This window comes from Melanerpes formicivorus, unplaced genomic scaffold, assembly GCF_026170545.1.
Source record: "Melanerpes formicivorus ecotype bairdi unplaced genomic scaffold, bMelFor1.0.p_v2 SCAF_82, whole genome shotgun sequence".
NCBI classification, from domain to species: Eukaryota; Metazoa; Chordata; class Aves; order Piciformes; family Picidae; genus Melanerpes; species Melanerpes formicivorus.
The window spans coordinates 968,180-984,039 of NW_027142434.1; the positions used below are offsets into that span (position 1 = coordinate 968,180).

General features: G+C 55.9%; 1 protein-coding gene across 2 annotated transcripts in view; it reads left to right on the top strand.

The window, feature by feature from the left end:
- The window catches only part of KDM5B (lysine demethylase 5B), a 78,018-nt gene that overhangs the window by 24,745 nt on the left and 37,413 nt on the right, over positions 1 to 15,860 (top strand). The window contains exons 5-11 of one of the 2 annotated variants that reach the window (XM_068164718.1): positions 3,342 to 3,476; positions 8,437 to 8,530; positions 10,166 to 10,272; positions 11,422 to 11,580; positions 12,333 to 12,452; positions 14,080 to 14,238; positions 14,563 to 14,744. In XM_068164718.1, the coding sequence (XP_068020819.1) occupies positions 3,342 to 3,476; positions 8,437 to 8,530; positions 10,166 to 10,272; positions 11,422 to 11,580; positions 12,333 to 12,452; positions 14,080 to 14,238; positions 14,563 to 14,744 (956 nt within the window). The remainder of the gene's footprint in view (positions 1 to 3,341; positions 3,477 to 8,436; positions 8,531 to 10,165; positions 10,273 to 11,421; positions 11,581 to 12,332; positions 12,453 to 14,079; positions 14,239 to 14,562; positions 14,745 to 15,860) is intronic. The other variant, XM_068164719.1, reaches the window with a different exon arrangement.

Here is a 15,860-nt window from a genome sequence, read left to right on the forward strand (position 1 = left end):
GAGGAGGCAGCCACAGCCTCCCTGGGCAGCCTGTGCCAGCAAGGGAACCTGAATGGTTAGCTTGTGTGTGAATTACTACCCACAGGCATCTCGACCAGGGACTTGCATCCCTGTTTGTTTTGTTCCCCATCTTTTGACATCCTGGAGGCCTTGTGAATGTTCCTGCTGTGTCCTTTGCCTGCCAGAGGAGCTGCTCCTTCAGCTGAGGGGCTTTTAACTTGCTGTCTGCCACCATTTGGCTGTGATGAGCAACCATCTTCTCAGACTGTAATGAGCTGGTGGTCACAGGAGATCACAGTGTGGGGGATGAGCTTCTGGTACATGCTGGACAGAAGCTTAGCCTTACCAAAAGGGCTCTGCTGGCTGGGAGAGGCCTGCAGAGATGGCAGTGAGTGTCCTTGGCATAGACTGAACCAGGAAGTCCAGGAGTAAAGAAGGTTCAGAGTAATTCCCACCCTTCACACAGACTTCTGCTGCTCCTAGGTGGAGCCCCCTGAAGGGGCTACAGGAAGGATGCAGAGTCTGTTCCAAAGGCCTGCAGGGACAGGCCCAGGGGCAATGGCTTCAGAGCAGATTGAGATTGGATGTGAGGAACAAGTTCTGCCCCAGGAGGCTGCTGGAACACTGCAGCAGGTTGCCCAGGGAGGGGGTTGGGGCCATGCCTGGAGGTATTCCAGGTGAGGCTGGAGAGGGCTCTGGGCAGCCTGACCCAGTGGAGGATGTCCCTGCTGAGTGCAGAGAGGGTTGGCCTGGATGACCTTTGGAGCTGCCTTCAGCCCAGCCCATTGTATGATTCTGTGTTGATCAACAGCCATTTCCCAGCCCTGCTGTGCTCCTGAGGCCCTGGGAGCTGTTTCTGCCTCAGCTGCTGTTGAAACCTCAGCCTTTAGGAATCCGCTTGCTGGTTTGCAAGGCTTCCTGGTCAGGGAGGGCTGTGTGCCTCCAAGGGTCTTCTGTCTTCTGTTGCTAGATGGAAGAGAAGCTATTTTATTCTTCTTTAGTTTCTGTTTTCCCAGTGGGAGGCTTGGTTTCAGCTGAGGGCACAAAGGCAGGCAGCAGAGCTGCTGACCCCTCAGCCTGGCACTGCTCTCTGCCTTTCCTCTCTCTGCCATGCTTTCACTTGCCTCTCCTGCTTGGCCATTTTCTGTCAGGAGAAACTCTCCTGTTTTTTTCACTTCCTCCCACTGATGTTAATGTGCAGGAGCTCACACAACCCACAGCATCCTCTGTGGGAGCTGCCTGGGCACCTGCTGCTCCGAGCCAGCTGCACCGAGCTGCTGCGTGGCCTCCGTAGCGGCGTGGGAGCGGAGCCAGCCCCGGCCAGGGCCTGCTGCTCCTGGCAGAGGCTGTGCAAGGCTGGGGGCCTTGGTGTGTCTGCTCTTGAGATGAAGTCAGGTGTTTGCTTTCAGAGGTGAAGTCTAGAGCTCACAAGGACCAAGCCTAAAGGCAGTTCTAATACAGCAGAGCCTGTGCAGGTTTCTGGGGGCAGTGCTGTGGGCTGCCTGCGGTTGGTGGTTGCTGACACTCTCTGACCCCTGGCTGGCAGCTCTGTCCTGCTGAGCACATGGACCTCTCTCCTGCAATACCACTTTTTCCTCTTTTCTGTCCCTTCCTCTGACTCATTTGCTTCTGAAAGTCTGATCTCCATGCTCTGTGCAGAGCATCAGCCCTGTTGCTGCTGCAGTGGCTCTTGCAGTCCCCATCCTGTTTCTCTCTTCCTGAGATAATGCTGCAGATGGGAACAGATGAGCAGGGCTGGGGAAACATGGGTCCAGCAGTTTGGGTGAAACACTCTCTGACAAGAGGAGGCTCTTCCAGTATGTTGGAGGGGATGCTACCCCTCTGCTCTGCTTTGGTCAGACCCCCCCCTTGTAGTGCTGGGTCCAGGTCTGGAGTCCTCAGCACAGGAGCTGGAGGTGCTCAGCCTGGAGAAAAGAAGGCTCCAGGGAGACCTAACAGCAGCCTGCCAGTACCTGAAGGGGCTACAGGAAGGATGGAGAGAGACTGTTTGCAAAGGCCTGCAGGGACAGGCCCAGGGGCAATGGCTTCAAAGGGGAGAAGGGCAGATTGAGAGTGGATATCAGTGGTGGAACACTGGAACAGGTTGCCCAGGAGGTGGTTGAGGCCTACCCCTGAAGATACTCATGGTAAGGCTTGGCAGGGCCCTGGGCAACCTGACCTAGAGGAGGATGTCCCTGCTGAGTGCAGGGGGTTGGCCTGGCTGAGCTTTGGAGGTCTCTTCTGGCCTGGACCATTCTGTGACTCTGTTCTATGATTCTATGATCTTCAAAGGTCCCTTCCAACTGAAGCCAGTCTGTGATTGTGTTGTTTACTCATTAGAGCTGTTAGATTTTGTCTGCTGTGGCTGGATGTTGGGTGGCTTGGCAGGCTTGGAGTTGTCATGAATTATTCCTTTCTCCTTGCTAAATGTATGCACAGTTTTCAGCAATTAAATGTGTTCCTTCAGCAGCTTGAGAGAACTCAAACAGTTCTTGCATCATCCTCTTCCTTTCTGCCCTTAATTCATGCAGCAGAGTTGTCCTCTCCAAAACACACAAAGAATGTAGCTTCTGCCATGTCCTTCAGCCACAGCTGTGCTGCAGTGAGGGCAGGGCTGTGGTCAGCTGGCACTTGCCAGGCTGGACAGATGGGCACAGTCCAACAGGATGGCATTCAACAAGTCCCAGTGCCAGGGGCTGCACTTTGGCCACAACAGCCCCAGGCAGAGCTACAGGCTGGGGACAGAGTGAGAGCAGCCAGGCAGAGAGGGACCTGGGGGTAGTGGTTGGCAGGAGCTGAACATGAGCCAGCAGTGTGCCCAGGTGGCCAAGAAGGCCAAGGGCATCCTGGCCTGCAGCAGGAAGAGTGTGGCAGAGTGCCTGCATCTCATCTTTATAAGGGAACAGCACAAGCTGGTTCCCCTCCTTCTCCCTCACCCTCCCCTTCATGGTGCAGACCACCTCTGTGCTGTGTGGAGGAGGGTTGCAGCCTGGCTGCAGCCTTTGGCTCATTCTCAGCTGCGGGTTTGGTACAGGGGGGCGGAGAGAGGCATGGTGGGGAGGGGGCATGGAGGCCTGGGCTTATGGCCTGGTTTGGAGGGAAGCTGCAGAGAGCTTTGGCCTGAGGAGGTTCTTGGAGAACCATGGCCAAGGTGGACTGTGGGGTTGTGTATTTTGTGCTCTGTGCTGCTCCCTGCAGCGAGGACTAACTTCCATTTAAACTCCCAATGGCTTCCGCTCCTCCGGGGAGCCTTTGTCTTCAGCTCCTTCGGGGAGGGCTAGAGAGCATCTGTCTCACTCCCTGAAACAAAGACGTGAAGTAATCCACCTGTGTCTCTTCAGTGCTTGCAGAAGCCAGACCTCAGCAGTGACACCAAGGACAAGGAGTACAAGCCCCACGACATTCCCCAGCGGCAGTCGGTGCAGCCCTCCGAGAGCTGCCCCCCGGCGCGGCGAGCCAAGCGCCTGCGAGCGGAGGTGAGGACCTGCCCCTGCTGCCCTGCTGCCCCAGCAGCTGCCAGGCCAGATGCCATTCTGATCTGCTCACTGATGGCTGAGCACAGCAAGGAGCTGCTGAACTTTTTCTTTGCCTTGTGAAAGCTGCTGGAGTGTTTGTGGACACCTAAACCATGGCGAATGCGGGCAGGGCTGTGCGGGGCCTGAAGGGTGTTGGTGGGGGCTGGAGGGCTGAGAGGCTCTTCCACTGGGGCTGGGAGCTGGGAGTGGCTGCTCTCATGGCTGTAGCAGGGCTAGAAATAGTGTGGGGCTGAGGTGAAAGTACAGGTGGCAGATGCTAGGAATGAAGTTTGTCTTCAGCAACTTTGATCTCTGTCATTCCCTCAGAGCAGACCCAGACTGACAGCAGTTGTTCTGCACAGGTCCTGGGAGGTTTCTGTGAGGCTTTCATGAGCTGAAAAACTCAGTGTGAGCCAGCAATGTCCTTTGGCAGCCCAGAAGCCAAGTATGTCCTGGGCTTCATCCAAAGCAGGGAGAGCAGCAGGGCAGAGAGGGGATTCTGCCCCTCTGCTCTGCTGAGTCTCCACCTGCAGCACTACTTCCAGTTCTGGGGCCCCCAGCACAGGGACGTGGAGCTGTTGGAGTGGGTCCAGAGGAGGGCACAAAAGATGGTCAGAGGCTGGAGAATCTCCCCTATGGAGACAGGCTGGGAGAGCTGGGGCTGTTCAGCTTGAAGAGAAGACTCCAGGGAGACCTCAGAGCAGCCTTGCAGTACTTGAAGGGGCTCCAGGAGAGCTGGGGAGGGACTTTGGACAAGGGCTGGGAGTGTCAGGATGAGGGACAATGGATTTGAGCTGGGAGAGGGGAGACTGAGAGTGGAGAGGAGGAAGAAATTGTTGAGAGTGAGGCTGGGGAGAGCCTGGCACAGGCTGCCCAGGGAGGCTGTGGCTGTGCCCTGCCTGGAGGTGTTCAGGGCCAGGCTGGATGAGGCCTGGAGCAGCCTGTGCTGGTGGGAGGTGTCCCTGCCCATGGCAGGGGGTTGGCACTAGCTGAGCTTTAAGATCCCTTCCAACTCAACCCCTTCTTTGTGGGTTTATGAAGTCCAATCAATTTGAGACACTTTCCCCATGCAATGTAAGGGAAAGCTTGCCCAGCATCAAGTCAGTGTGGTTGGGCACAGCCAGAGAGGGTTTGTCTAACATGTGCTTCAGAAATCAGATGTCTCTGGCTAAGCAGAGCCTTGCCTGGCTCTGTGCAGAGCTCTCCTGTGCAGCCATCTTTGAGGCATGTTGCTGGACAACTGCAGTGCTCTGATTTCAGCCTCCCCAGGCTCTGCCTGCAGAGAGTTTACTTTCTTTTGTTAGAGCAGATGAAGAGCAGAGGAGGCTCACTCCCAGGAGATGGATTTATTAGTGATGACATCATGAGTTGGGAAGGTCATGGTTGCCTCTTCCTTCCCAGTCCAGGTTGCTGTTTCAGTTTCAGACCCTCTGTTAACTCCAGTGGTTCTAGGCTTGGCCTTTGGTACTGCTGAGCAGTTCAGCTTAGCTGTTGCAAGTTCTGCCTGGAGCTGTTCCTAGTTAATAAGTTACAATTAAGGTTTTCTGAAGCTTTTCCACTCCGATAGCCAGCCACCAGCAGCTTCATCATTGTGACAAAACCTCAGCAGCTTGGCCTGAAGCTTTCCACTTGCAGCATCTGCCTGTGGTTGGGAGGTGCTGGTTCTCACCTCTCCTTGAAAGGGGAGCAGCAGGGCAAACACCCTGAGCCGGCAGCTGCTCCTCTGACCGTGGTGTTGGGTGACACGGCCCAGTGCAGCCTTTTGTCCCTGCTAACTGCTCCTGGTTAGCCAAAACACAAAGCTACCCTCCCAGCACTTTCCTTGGGGAGGCCAAGAACCGAATTGTTGTGGCAACAAAATGCTTGGTTAAGAAAACAGAGAGAGAACCAAGGCCGAGTGGAGCAGCCGGGGCTGGGGGAGCAGAGTGGCTGGGGCCGAGCTGAGCAGCAGGGGCTGGGGGAGCAGAGTGGCTGGGGCCGAGCTGAGCAGTCGGGGCTGGGGGAGCAGAGTGGCTGGGGCCGAGCTGAGCAGCAGGGGCTGGGGGAGCAGAGTGGCTGGGGCCGAGCTGAGCAGCCAGGGCTGGGGGGAGTGGAGTGGCTGGGGCCGAGTTGAGCAGCAGGGGCTGGGGGAGCAGAGTGGCTGGGGCCGAGTTGAGCAGCAGGGGCTGGGGGAGCAGAGTGGCTGGGGCCGAGCTGAGCAGCCAGGGCTGGGGGGAGTGGAGTGGCCCGGGAGCAGAGCAGCAGGGGCCGAGTGGAGCAGCAGGAACTGGGGGAGCGGCCGGGGCCGAGCAGAGCAGCTGGGGCTGATTCCCTTATCAAGCATCTGCAGTGTTTGAAGACAATAACTTGCAACAGCTGAGCTGTGTTGCTGTGATGTTTCTGCCCCGGTGCAGTGCAAAGCCAGGCAAGCTGATTAAATGCACTTTACACTGAAGCTACAAGCAGGTGGTTTGTGCACTCTTCTGCTTGCAGAGCAGCAGTGTTTGGTTAATGACTTTGCTGTCGGGAGGTATGCCAGGGCTTGCCAGTGTGTAACACCTGAGTTACTCTCATGTTCACTGGCTTGACATTTCCTGCATCTCAAGGCTGCTTTAAACCACCTACTGCAAACCTTTCAGGAAGTGAACTGAAGGGAGGTGCTGGAAATGATTCTTGCCAGCAAACAGTGCAGCCTGTGGGATGAGGGTTAGCTGGCAGCTGTGAGACACAAGCAGTTTGGCCTTGCTGTCCTGCCTGGTGAGTAAATGCTTAGGAGAAGGTGTTCATAATTAGAGAAGGGCAGTGAGAGCTGCAGGCTGGTTTTGAAATGAGGAGGACTTAGCTGTTTGATGGAGAAAAGGGTAGAGGTAGAGACCAGAGCAGTGCTGAGGAAGTGAAAGTGAGATGAAGTGATGAAAGGGCTTGGGCTGAGAAAAAAGGCTGCCCTTGTGAGGCTTAAGCACAGAATCCAGACACACTCAGGGGAGGCAGAGGTGTCTGATACTGCATTGCCTGAGTGCAGGCTGACCCCAGTTCACTATCACTAAGTATAACAAACAGCATTCTGTTTGCAAGTCTCAAGCAGTACAACCTCTGCCTGTCTCATGGAAGCAGTACCCTGGGCAAAGAGAACACACAGAGTGAAGGGAATGTCAGAACCCCTGTGCAGACTGAAACCAAGCAACCAGCTGAGCCCACAGAAAACCCCAAAGAGAACAGGAGCCACCCCCAGCCCCTCATACAGCTGAGGATGCACCGGGCCAGAGCCTGGCCAAGTCCCTCTGCCTGGGCTTCAGGGAGGGGTTGGTAGTGGCCTGGCCTCTGTGAGCTCCCTTGAGAAACTAGGCTTAGAAAAGGCAACCTTGGAGAATCCTGTCTGGGCACAGGGACAGCTGAGAATTGTCTTGCCACAGTGTGAAAACTTCAGAGAGGGAAGGGGAGAATTGCCTGGGAGCCAGCTTGTGTTGAAAGCTGCCCAGTGAGCTCCTGCTTAGGAGCTTCTGCAGAGGATCTCTGATAGCCCAAAGTTCCTTGCTGCTGCTTTGCTCCTCATCAAGTTCCCCTGAAGCTGAGCTCAAACTGAGGTGTCAGTGGCACAGGCTTTGCAGGCTTTCATGTCAAATCTCTCTCCCTTGTTCCCCTGTCAGCTCTTCCTGAGCTGTGTCAAAGAATGGCATAGAAGCCTTTCAGAAGGGCAGGTTGCCTCTTTAGCCTTAGTCATTGTGAGTATGAAATGGTTCTCTGAGCTTAAATGAAGTCCCCAAAGCTTTATCTGATTTCCACCTGCCTGCCTTGCCTGCAACAAGCCAGCTTACAAGTTTGAAGACCTCTGTTTTGCCTCAGTGGAGTGCTGGGGTCTCACATCAGCTTGTTCTCAGAACCCCTGCAGTCCTCTCTTGGCTTTAATCAGAGTGGCTGAAGAAAGAGTGGGTTTTCATTTGAAAGGCAAAGTTGTTCTCTTCTCCCTGTGCTTCTCTCAGCTCTTGAGAGGGTTGGAATCTGTATTTTAAATCTTGGAGGGGTTCTCCCCCTCTGCTCTGGGGTGCATTAGAAGGGCTGCAGTGAGTAGGTCAAAGAGGTTCTCCTGCTCCTTTGCTCTGCCCTGCTGAGGCCACATCTGCCATATGGTGCCAAGTCCTGGCCCTCAGTTCAAGAAGGAGTTCAGGGAACTGTTTGAGAGTCTGGCATAGAGCCCCAGAGCTGCTGCAGGCAGTGGAACATCTCCCTGTGAGCACAGCTGAGGCAGCTGAGGGCTGGGAGCTGGGAGCAGAGCAGCCTGAGGGCTGCCCTCAGGGCTGGGGATAAAGCTGTGCAGGGCTGGAGCCAGGCTCTGCTCAGGGATGGCCAAGCACAGCACAAGGGGCACTGGGGGCAAGCTGGAGCAGAGCAGCTGCCAGGGGAGCAGGAGGAGAAACTTTGTCCCTGGGAGGCTGCTGGAGCCTGGAGCAGGCTGCCCAGAGAGGTTGTGGAGTCTCCTCTGGAGCCTTTCCAGCCCCCCCTGGATGTGTTCTGGGTGCCCTGCCCTGGGTGCCCTGCTCTGGCAGGGGCTGGGCTGGGTGATCTCCAGAGGTCCCTTCCAGTCCCTGCCATGCTGTGGTTCTGCCACCCAAGCTGGCTGAGCAGCAGGGACTTGCAGAGAATGGTTTGGATCTCAATAGTCCCTCTCTGGTCAGGACTCCCAGAGCTGGGCACAGTCAGCTTTCTCCCCTTTTCAGAGCCAGAGCAGCTCTGAGGGGGGCAGGGGTGATGCAGGTGGATCTCCTAGGGTCTGCAGCCTTCCCTGCAGCACTGCAGGCAGAGGCCAGATGGAGTCCAAGTGGTTGGAGGCTCTGCAGGCAAGTGGCCTGAGAGCAGCTGGCAGAGAGCCCTGTGCCACGTGGAGCTGTGCCACCAAAGTCTCCCTGCTAAGGTCATTCCTGATTTTGTTTTCCTTTTCTTGAAGGCAACCAACCTCAGAAGTGACTCTGAGACTCCAGAGGGCAGAACTCACAACCTGCGGCGCAGGATGGGCTGTGCCCCCCCCAAGGCTGACAGTGGTGAGTGGCAAGTGGGGAGCAGAGCAGCAGCTGAGTGTGGGGAGTGGAGCAGCAGCTGAGTGTGGGGAGTGGAGCAGCAGCTGAGTGTGGGGAGTGGAGCAGCAGCTGAGTGCCATTTCTGCTCCCTGCTAGGAGCTTCCTCTGAGCTCAGCACTTGGAGCCATCCAAAAGAGGTTAAAAGAATCTTTCTGGTCGTTGTTACTGACTTGGAGCTAATTGTGCAGGTGGCCTTCTGCCCTTGGGATGTTGTGCTCTGTGCTTTCAGTGCTTGGCTCTCCTTGCAGGAGGGCATTTCAGCTGCAGGTTTCTGCTTTCTTAACCTGCCTTTTGTCCTGTGGAGCCCTGAGCCCATCTCAGTGGCCCTCCTCTAGTGACAGACTTGACAGTGCTGGATCTAGGTCTAGGGAGGTTCTCCTCCCCCTCTGCTCTGCCCTGGTGAGGCCACACCTGAAATACTGTGTCCAGTTTGGGGCTCCCCAAGTCAAGAGAGACAGAGACCTGCTGGAGAGAGTCAGACAGAGAGCAGCAAGGGTGCTGGAGGGACTGGGATGTCTGTGATGAGCAAAGGCTGAGAGCCCTGGGGCTGTTTAGTCTGGAGAAGAGAAGCCCTGGAGGGAATCTGATCAATGTCTATCAATATCTGAGGGGTGGGGGTCAGGATGGAGGTGCCAGGCCCTGTCCAGTGGTGCCCAGTGACAGGGCAAGGAAGAATGAGTACAGCCTGGAACCCAGGAGGTTCCACCTGGACACGAGGAGACACTCCTTTGGTGTGAGGCTGCTGGAGGCCTGGAGCAGGCTGCCCAGAGAGGTTGTGGAGTCTCCTTCACTGGAGCCTTTCCAGCCCTGTCTGGATGTGTTCTGTGTGCCCTGCCCTGGGTGATCCTGCTCTGGCAGGGGGGTTGGACTTAATCTTTTCAAGGCCCCTTCCAAGCCCTGACATTCTGTGTTCATTGTCCCCTTGCCCTCAGCAGCAGAGCCCTGGCATTCTCCATGCTCTGTTGGATAGGCTGGGGGGAGGTGTTGCCCTTTGTTGTTGTTTGGAGGGGGAGCAGGTTAGCTCTGAGGGCTTGGTTGGCTGGTTTAGGGGGTTTTGTGTCATGGCAGGAGTGAAGCCTAGGGGAGGGATTTGCTCAGATGGGGTAGGAGTGGAAGAATGCAGAGGAGCTGCTCCTCTGTCAGGCCACCTTTGCTTCATGCTCACCTCTCCTAGGGGCTCATGGAAGCTCCCACTACAGGAAGCTGCAGGGTGAGGATGATCAGAGGAAGCTGTGGTCTTGTTTCATGCCTCCATGTGCCGTGCTGCTGTGCAGTCAGTGGAGGAGTCCAAGCACTTTGCCACCACCACATGGAAACAAAGCCTTAGCTTATGAGGAGAGCAGAATCTCCTTTCAGTGGGGTTTCAGATACCCTCTCAGGTGTGGACAGCAGTAGCCATTGCTGGCTTGGTGTTTCTGATGCAGGGCTCTGAGGGCATTGCAGGGCTTCCAGTCTTGCCTTTAGCTGAAGCAGGCATGAACAAGGGTGCAGAGCCATGCAGCAAGGAGCCTGGGGCAAGGCAGCCTACCAAGGAACAACAAATGCCAAACAGCAAAGCCTTTTGTAACAACTCCATGTGATGGATTTTTCCTGTTACAGCAGAAAAGGAGCTGCAGAGCACAGTGAAACTTGCTGAGAAGAAAGAACATGCAGGGGAGCCAGAGAGAGACAAATCCAAAGTCCGAGCCAAGAAGCCAACAAATGCTGTGAGTACAACCTGCTGCTGCTGCTGCTGCTGCTGCTGCTGCTGCTTCCCAGGCCTTGCAGCTGCCATGGCTCTGTCCTGCCTGGCTGGGACCCCTGGGGTCTTCCTGTCACCCTCTGGGGGAGACAGAGCAGTTGCTGTGCTTGTGAAGCTTCATGCTGCTGCAAAGCTGAGAGTAAGAGGAGTTCAGTGTCTTGTAACTTGTCTCCTGCTCTCAAGGCACAGTCTCAAAATAAGCAGTTGGTAAGAAGAGTCCAAACTGAAGTCATCTCTCTGCCTATTGCTCTTTGTGGCCAAGCTTGGCACCTGGTGCCCAGCAGACCTGCCACTTCCTCCACAGTTTCAGCACTGCCTTGGAAACTGTTGCTCAAATGCTTCCTAAAATACCAAGCCCGTTCCTGCCCCAGCTCTCCACACACCACCACTCACCCCAGGCTGAAGGCCATGGGACTTGGTCTCACTTCTGAGGAGCTGGTGCTGAGATTCAGGGAGACCTAACAGTGACCTTCCAGTACCTGAAGGGGGCTACAAGAATGGTGGAGAGAGGCTGTTCCCAAAGGACTGCAGGGACAGGACCAGAGGCAGTGGCTTCAAACCAGAGCAGAGCAGATTGAGATTGGATATCAGGAACAAGCTCTTGGCCATGAGGGTGCTGCAGCACTGCAACAGGTTGCCCAGGGAGGGGGTTGAGGCTCCATCCCTGGAGCTATCCCAGGTGAGGCTGGACAGGGCTCTGGGCAGCCTGCTCCAGTGGAGGATGTCCCTGCTGAGTGCAGGGGGTTGGCCTGGATGAGTTTTGCAGGTCCCTTCCAGCCCAAACTGTTCTGTGATCCTATGGTTCTTCCTGCCCATGCCACTCCTTGGGTCCTTCCTAACCCCAGAAGTGTTCTTTGGTTTAATCCACACCTACAGCCAGCCACCTGAGAGTGGGAGATCCATGGGAATAGCTTTTCAGTGTGAGGCTGCCAGAGCCTGGAGCAGGCTGCCCGGGGTGGCTGTGGAGTCTCCTCTGGAGATACTGAACCCTCCCTGAATGTGTTCCTGGGTGCCCCTGCTCTGGCAGGGGGGTTGGACTGGCTGATCTGCAGAGGTCCCTTCCAGCCCCTCCCGTGCTGTGGCTGTGATGCCCACTCTGGGCTGTCTGTCCCAGGTGGATCTCTATGTGTGTCTGCTGTGTGGCAGTGGCAACGACGAGGACCGCCTGCTGCTGTGCGACGGCTGCGACGACAGCTACCACACCTTCTGCCTCATCCCTCCCCTCCACGATGTTCCCAAAGGGGACTGGAGGTGTCCCCAGTGCTTGGCTCAGGTAAGCTGACACAGGCAAGGCAGCCTGAGGGGGTTTGTGAGCATTTGGGCTCGTGTCTGGGGTTGATATTTCTGTACCTTGATCCGAGGCAGAATATTCATCAGGTTGTGAGAGAAGCTGAGAGAGGGGAAGGGAGCCTGCACCAAGTGGGGAGCCAGAGCTTGCTGTGCCTGTAGTCAGTGCAGTGGGGTTTAGTGGGCATCTCCCCTCTGTATGTCAGGTTGGAGTCTCACCAGGTGAGGGAGACCTCCACCAAAACTGACAGAGCTCAGCACTTCAGGGGCTTAGCTCTGCTGGGGGAAGGAGGAAGCAGCCACCCAGATCTGCAGAGGTGTGAATCAACTCTCAAATCAGGACTGGGACTTGGTGAACGAGGCAGAGCAGATTCTTCCCCTGACCCCTGTGACTCAGGGCAGTTGTTGGTCAGGTGTCCTGCCTGCTGTGACAGCAGCCCAGCAGTGTAACACCTGAGCAGGCTGACAGAATATACCTGACAGGAATAAGGATCTCAGGCTTGAGGAGGGCAGGTTTAGACTGGAGATCAGGAAGAAATTCTTGGTAGTGAGGCTGGGGAGGCCTGGGAGGAGGTTGCCCAGGGAGGCTGTGGCTGTCCCCAGGCTGGATGGGACCTCGAGCAGCCTGCTCTAGGGCGAGGTGGCCCTGGCTCTGGCAGGGGGGCTGAAACTGGATGATCTTTTAAGGTCTCTTCCAAGCCAAACATCCTTTGAAGCTCTGAGTCTTTCCCACTGCAGGAGTGTAACAAGCCTCAAGAAGCATTTGGCTTTGAGCAAGCGGCGAGGGACTACACCCTGCGCACCTTCGGGGAGATGGCCGACGCCTTCAAGTCAGACTACTTCAACATGCCAGTGCATGTAGGTCCAGCTGCTGCAGCATGGGGCTCTGCACTCGGGGAGAAGGCTGGGAGGGAGCTGATCAGTGTCTATCGACAGCTGAGGGCTGGGGGTCAGGAAGGGAGGGACAGGGACAGAGACAGCCTCTGCTCACTGTGCCCTGGGACAGACGAGGAGCAGTGGATGGAAACTGCAGCACAGGAGGTTCCAGCTCAGCAGGAGGAGGAACTTCTACACTGTGAGGCTCCCAGAGGCCTGCAGCAGGCTGCCCAGAGAGGTTGTGGAGTCTCCTGCTCTGGACCTTTCCAGCCCTGTCTGGATGTGTTCTGTGTGCCCTGTGCTGGATTCTATGCTCCTGCTCTGGCAGGGGCTTGGACTGGAAGCTCTCCCGAGGTCCCTTCCAGCCCCTACCCTCCTGTGAGCCTGGTGCCATCAGCTGCAGTTCTTTGTTGTTTTGGGTTTTTTTTCTTGCTTAGTGACTTTTGAGAGGCAGGGGAGAATTCTGGTGCTGATGGAGTGAGATCCCAAAGCAGAGGTTCCCCTGGGTGTCAGTGACTCCTTGGGCCTGCTGGTGTCATGGGCTCTTGTTCCACCAGCCTCTTGGGGGGGTTGCTTTGGTATTTTCTCTTCATGAGTGGTACCTGGTAGAAAGAGAATGCTCTGTCAGCCTTCTCTGAAAAGAGCAAAGCAGCAGCATGGCCAGAGCTGTGGTCAGTGGGACAGAGTCCAGTTGGAGGCCTGTGTCTGCTGGAGTCCCTCAGGGGTCAGCTCTGGGACCAGCACTATTCAATATATTCATCAATGACCTGGGCTAAAGAGCATCTGGACCAGGATAGGTTGGGGACTGAGCTGTTGGGGAGCAGTGAAAGGGGAAAAGGACCTGGGGGTGCTGGTGGGTGGGAGGTTGGCCATGAGCCAGCAATGTGCTCTGGTGGCCAAGCAGGCCAAGGGCAGCCTGGCTGGGTTAGAAGGGCTGTGGTGAGTAGGTCAGAGAGGTTCTCCTGCCCCTCTGCTCTGCCCTGCTGAGGCCATGTCTGGAATATTGAGTCCAGTTCTGAGCCCCTCAGGTCAAGAAGGACCTCAGGGAACTGCTTGAGAGAGTCCAGCCCAGAGCCATGGAGCTGCTGCAGGCAGTGGAACATCTCCTGTGAGGAGAGCCTGAGGCAGCTGAGGGCTCTGGAGCTTGGAGAGGAGCCTGAGGGTGACCCCATTGCTGTGCAGGGTGATGCCCAGAGGCTGGGGCCAGGCTCTGCTGGGGGATGCCCAATGCCAGCACCAGGGGCAGTGGTGGAAGCTGAGGCAGAGGAAGTTCTCACTGTGAGGGTGCCAGAGCCTGGAGCAGGCTGCCCAGGGGAATGGTGAAGTCTCCTTCTCTGGAGACATTGCAAACCCACCTGGGTGTGTTCTGTGTGCCCTGCCCTGGGTGATCTGCACTGGCAGGGGCTTGGCCTGGGTGATCTCCAGAGCTCCCTTCCTGACATTCTGGGGTTGTGTCCTGGGTGGAAACTTTTATCTGCTGCATTTTTTTCCCCTCTTGGTGAAATGATTGTGGAGCAGGGCAATGTTTCAGCTGGTTGGAGGTTCCTCCTGGGGCAGTTTCTATGCACATGAGCTTTATCTGTGTCCTTTCTCTCCTCTGCACCTCCAGATGGTCCCCACTGAGCTGGTTGAGAAAGAGTTCTGGAGACTTGTCAGCACCATTGAAGAGGATGTGACAGTAGAGTATGGAGCTGATATTGCTTCCAAGGAATTTGGCAGTGGCTTCCCAGTCAGGGGTGGGAAGTTCAAAGTCAGAGCAGATGAAGAGGTAGGTCCTGCCTGGCTGACTGTGGAGTCTGTGTTGCAGCTCTTTGCTTCAGTGCACAGCAATGGTTTGCAGAGTGCCTGCTCTGGGTGTCTGGCACAGTACCTGGGGAGAAGTGCTCCAGAGGCTTGGATGAATCAAGCTTGCTGTGCTCAGACATTGATGGCCAGAGGTTTGTCCTGGGAATTAATGAGTAACTTCCAAGCCAAACCCCAAGCAGTTCTCCTTTCAGCTGAGAGCTGTGCAGGGGGCAGGCAGTGCAGGGTTTGTGCTGGCTTGGTTCACCTCCTGTTCCATGAGGCTGTGACTGCTCTGTTCCATTCTCAGGAGTACCTTGACAGTGGCTGGAATTTGAACAACATGCCTGTGATGGAGCAGTCTGTGCTTGCTCACATCACTGCAGACATCTGTGGGATGAAGCTGCCCTGGCTGTATGTGGGGATGTGCTTCTCCTCCTTCTGTTGGCACATAGAGGACCACTGGAGCTATTCCATTAACTATCTGCATTGGTGAGTTGGGGGAGCACACCCAGCCTGAGAAGCAATCTCCCTTCCATCCCTCCCTCCCCCTCTTTAATGAGTGGAGTCAGAGCAGACTCCTGGAGTTCAGACAGGTAACCTGGGGGGTCCTTAGCTCCAGGGGGCACTGATTTGCCTTGGGCCCAAGAGGTCATGTTTTGGAAAGAGACATCCATTCCCAGTGCTCCAAATCCATGAGAGCTGCAGCAGACTCCATCCAGTGTCTGGTCCTGCTCAGTGTGAAACTAAAACCCATGCAGGCTTTGTTTGAACACCATCCAGCTTCAACTAACAATCTCAGGGCCCTGCATCTTTTTTTGTCTGTTAGATCATTCTGCCATAAATCCTCTCATCCAGCAAGCTCTTCTCAGCTGCAGTCAGGACAGACCTTTGCCATCCCCCTGATGTTCTGAGCAGATTGAACTTCTCCAGCTCCTCACCTCACAGCAGCTTTGCTATAGAGTCATTCCTGCCCCTCCTCCTGAAGCCTGGCAAGCTCTTTGCCTTGCCTTGTGCACACAGATGCTCAGCAAAAGGGGCAAATGCCATCCCAGCAGCTGTGCAGGAGCAGCTCTGTGCTGGTTGTTCAATTGTTGCTCCTTGAAATAGCAGCTGCAGCCCAGCCTGAGCAGGCAACAGCTTCATTCACCTTCTTCCTGGGTGCTTGGCGTGATCCAAACCAATGTTGGAGTGAGCTGAAGGCAATGAGGGACCAGGATCAGCACTGTACAAAGGAGCTGGGAAGGAGCTGCCTCCTCTTTGCCTTTTGGTTTGTCTGGGGCTTCAGTCAGGCTGAGAAATCTGGAGAGGAGAGGAGGGCTGTCTGGTTTGCAATAGCAACATCTCTGCTAGGAGAGCTCCCTCACTGCTGTTACAATGGCATCCTCTGCCCTGGGACCTGTCCTGGCTTGCACTAAGGTGTCTGCAAGGCCAGAGGGTGTGGAAGTGCCCCCAGGGACAGTGCCTACAGGTGTGCAGAGCTGGACAGTGCCCCCAGGGACAGTGCCCAGAGGTGTGCAGAGCTGGACAGTGCTCCCAGGGACAGGGCCCAGAGGTGTGCAGAGCTGGACAGTGCCCACAGGTGCCCCCAGGGATAGGGCCCAGAGG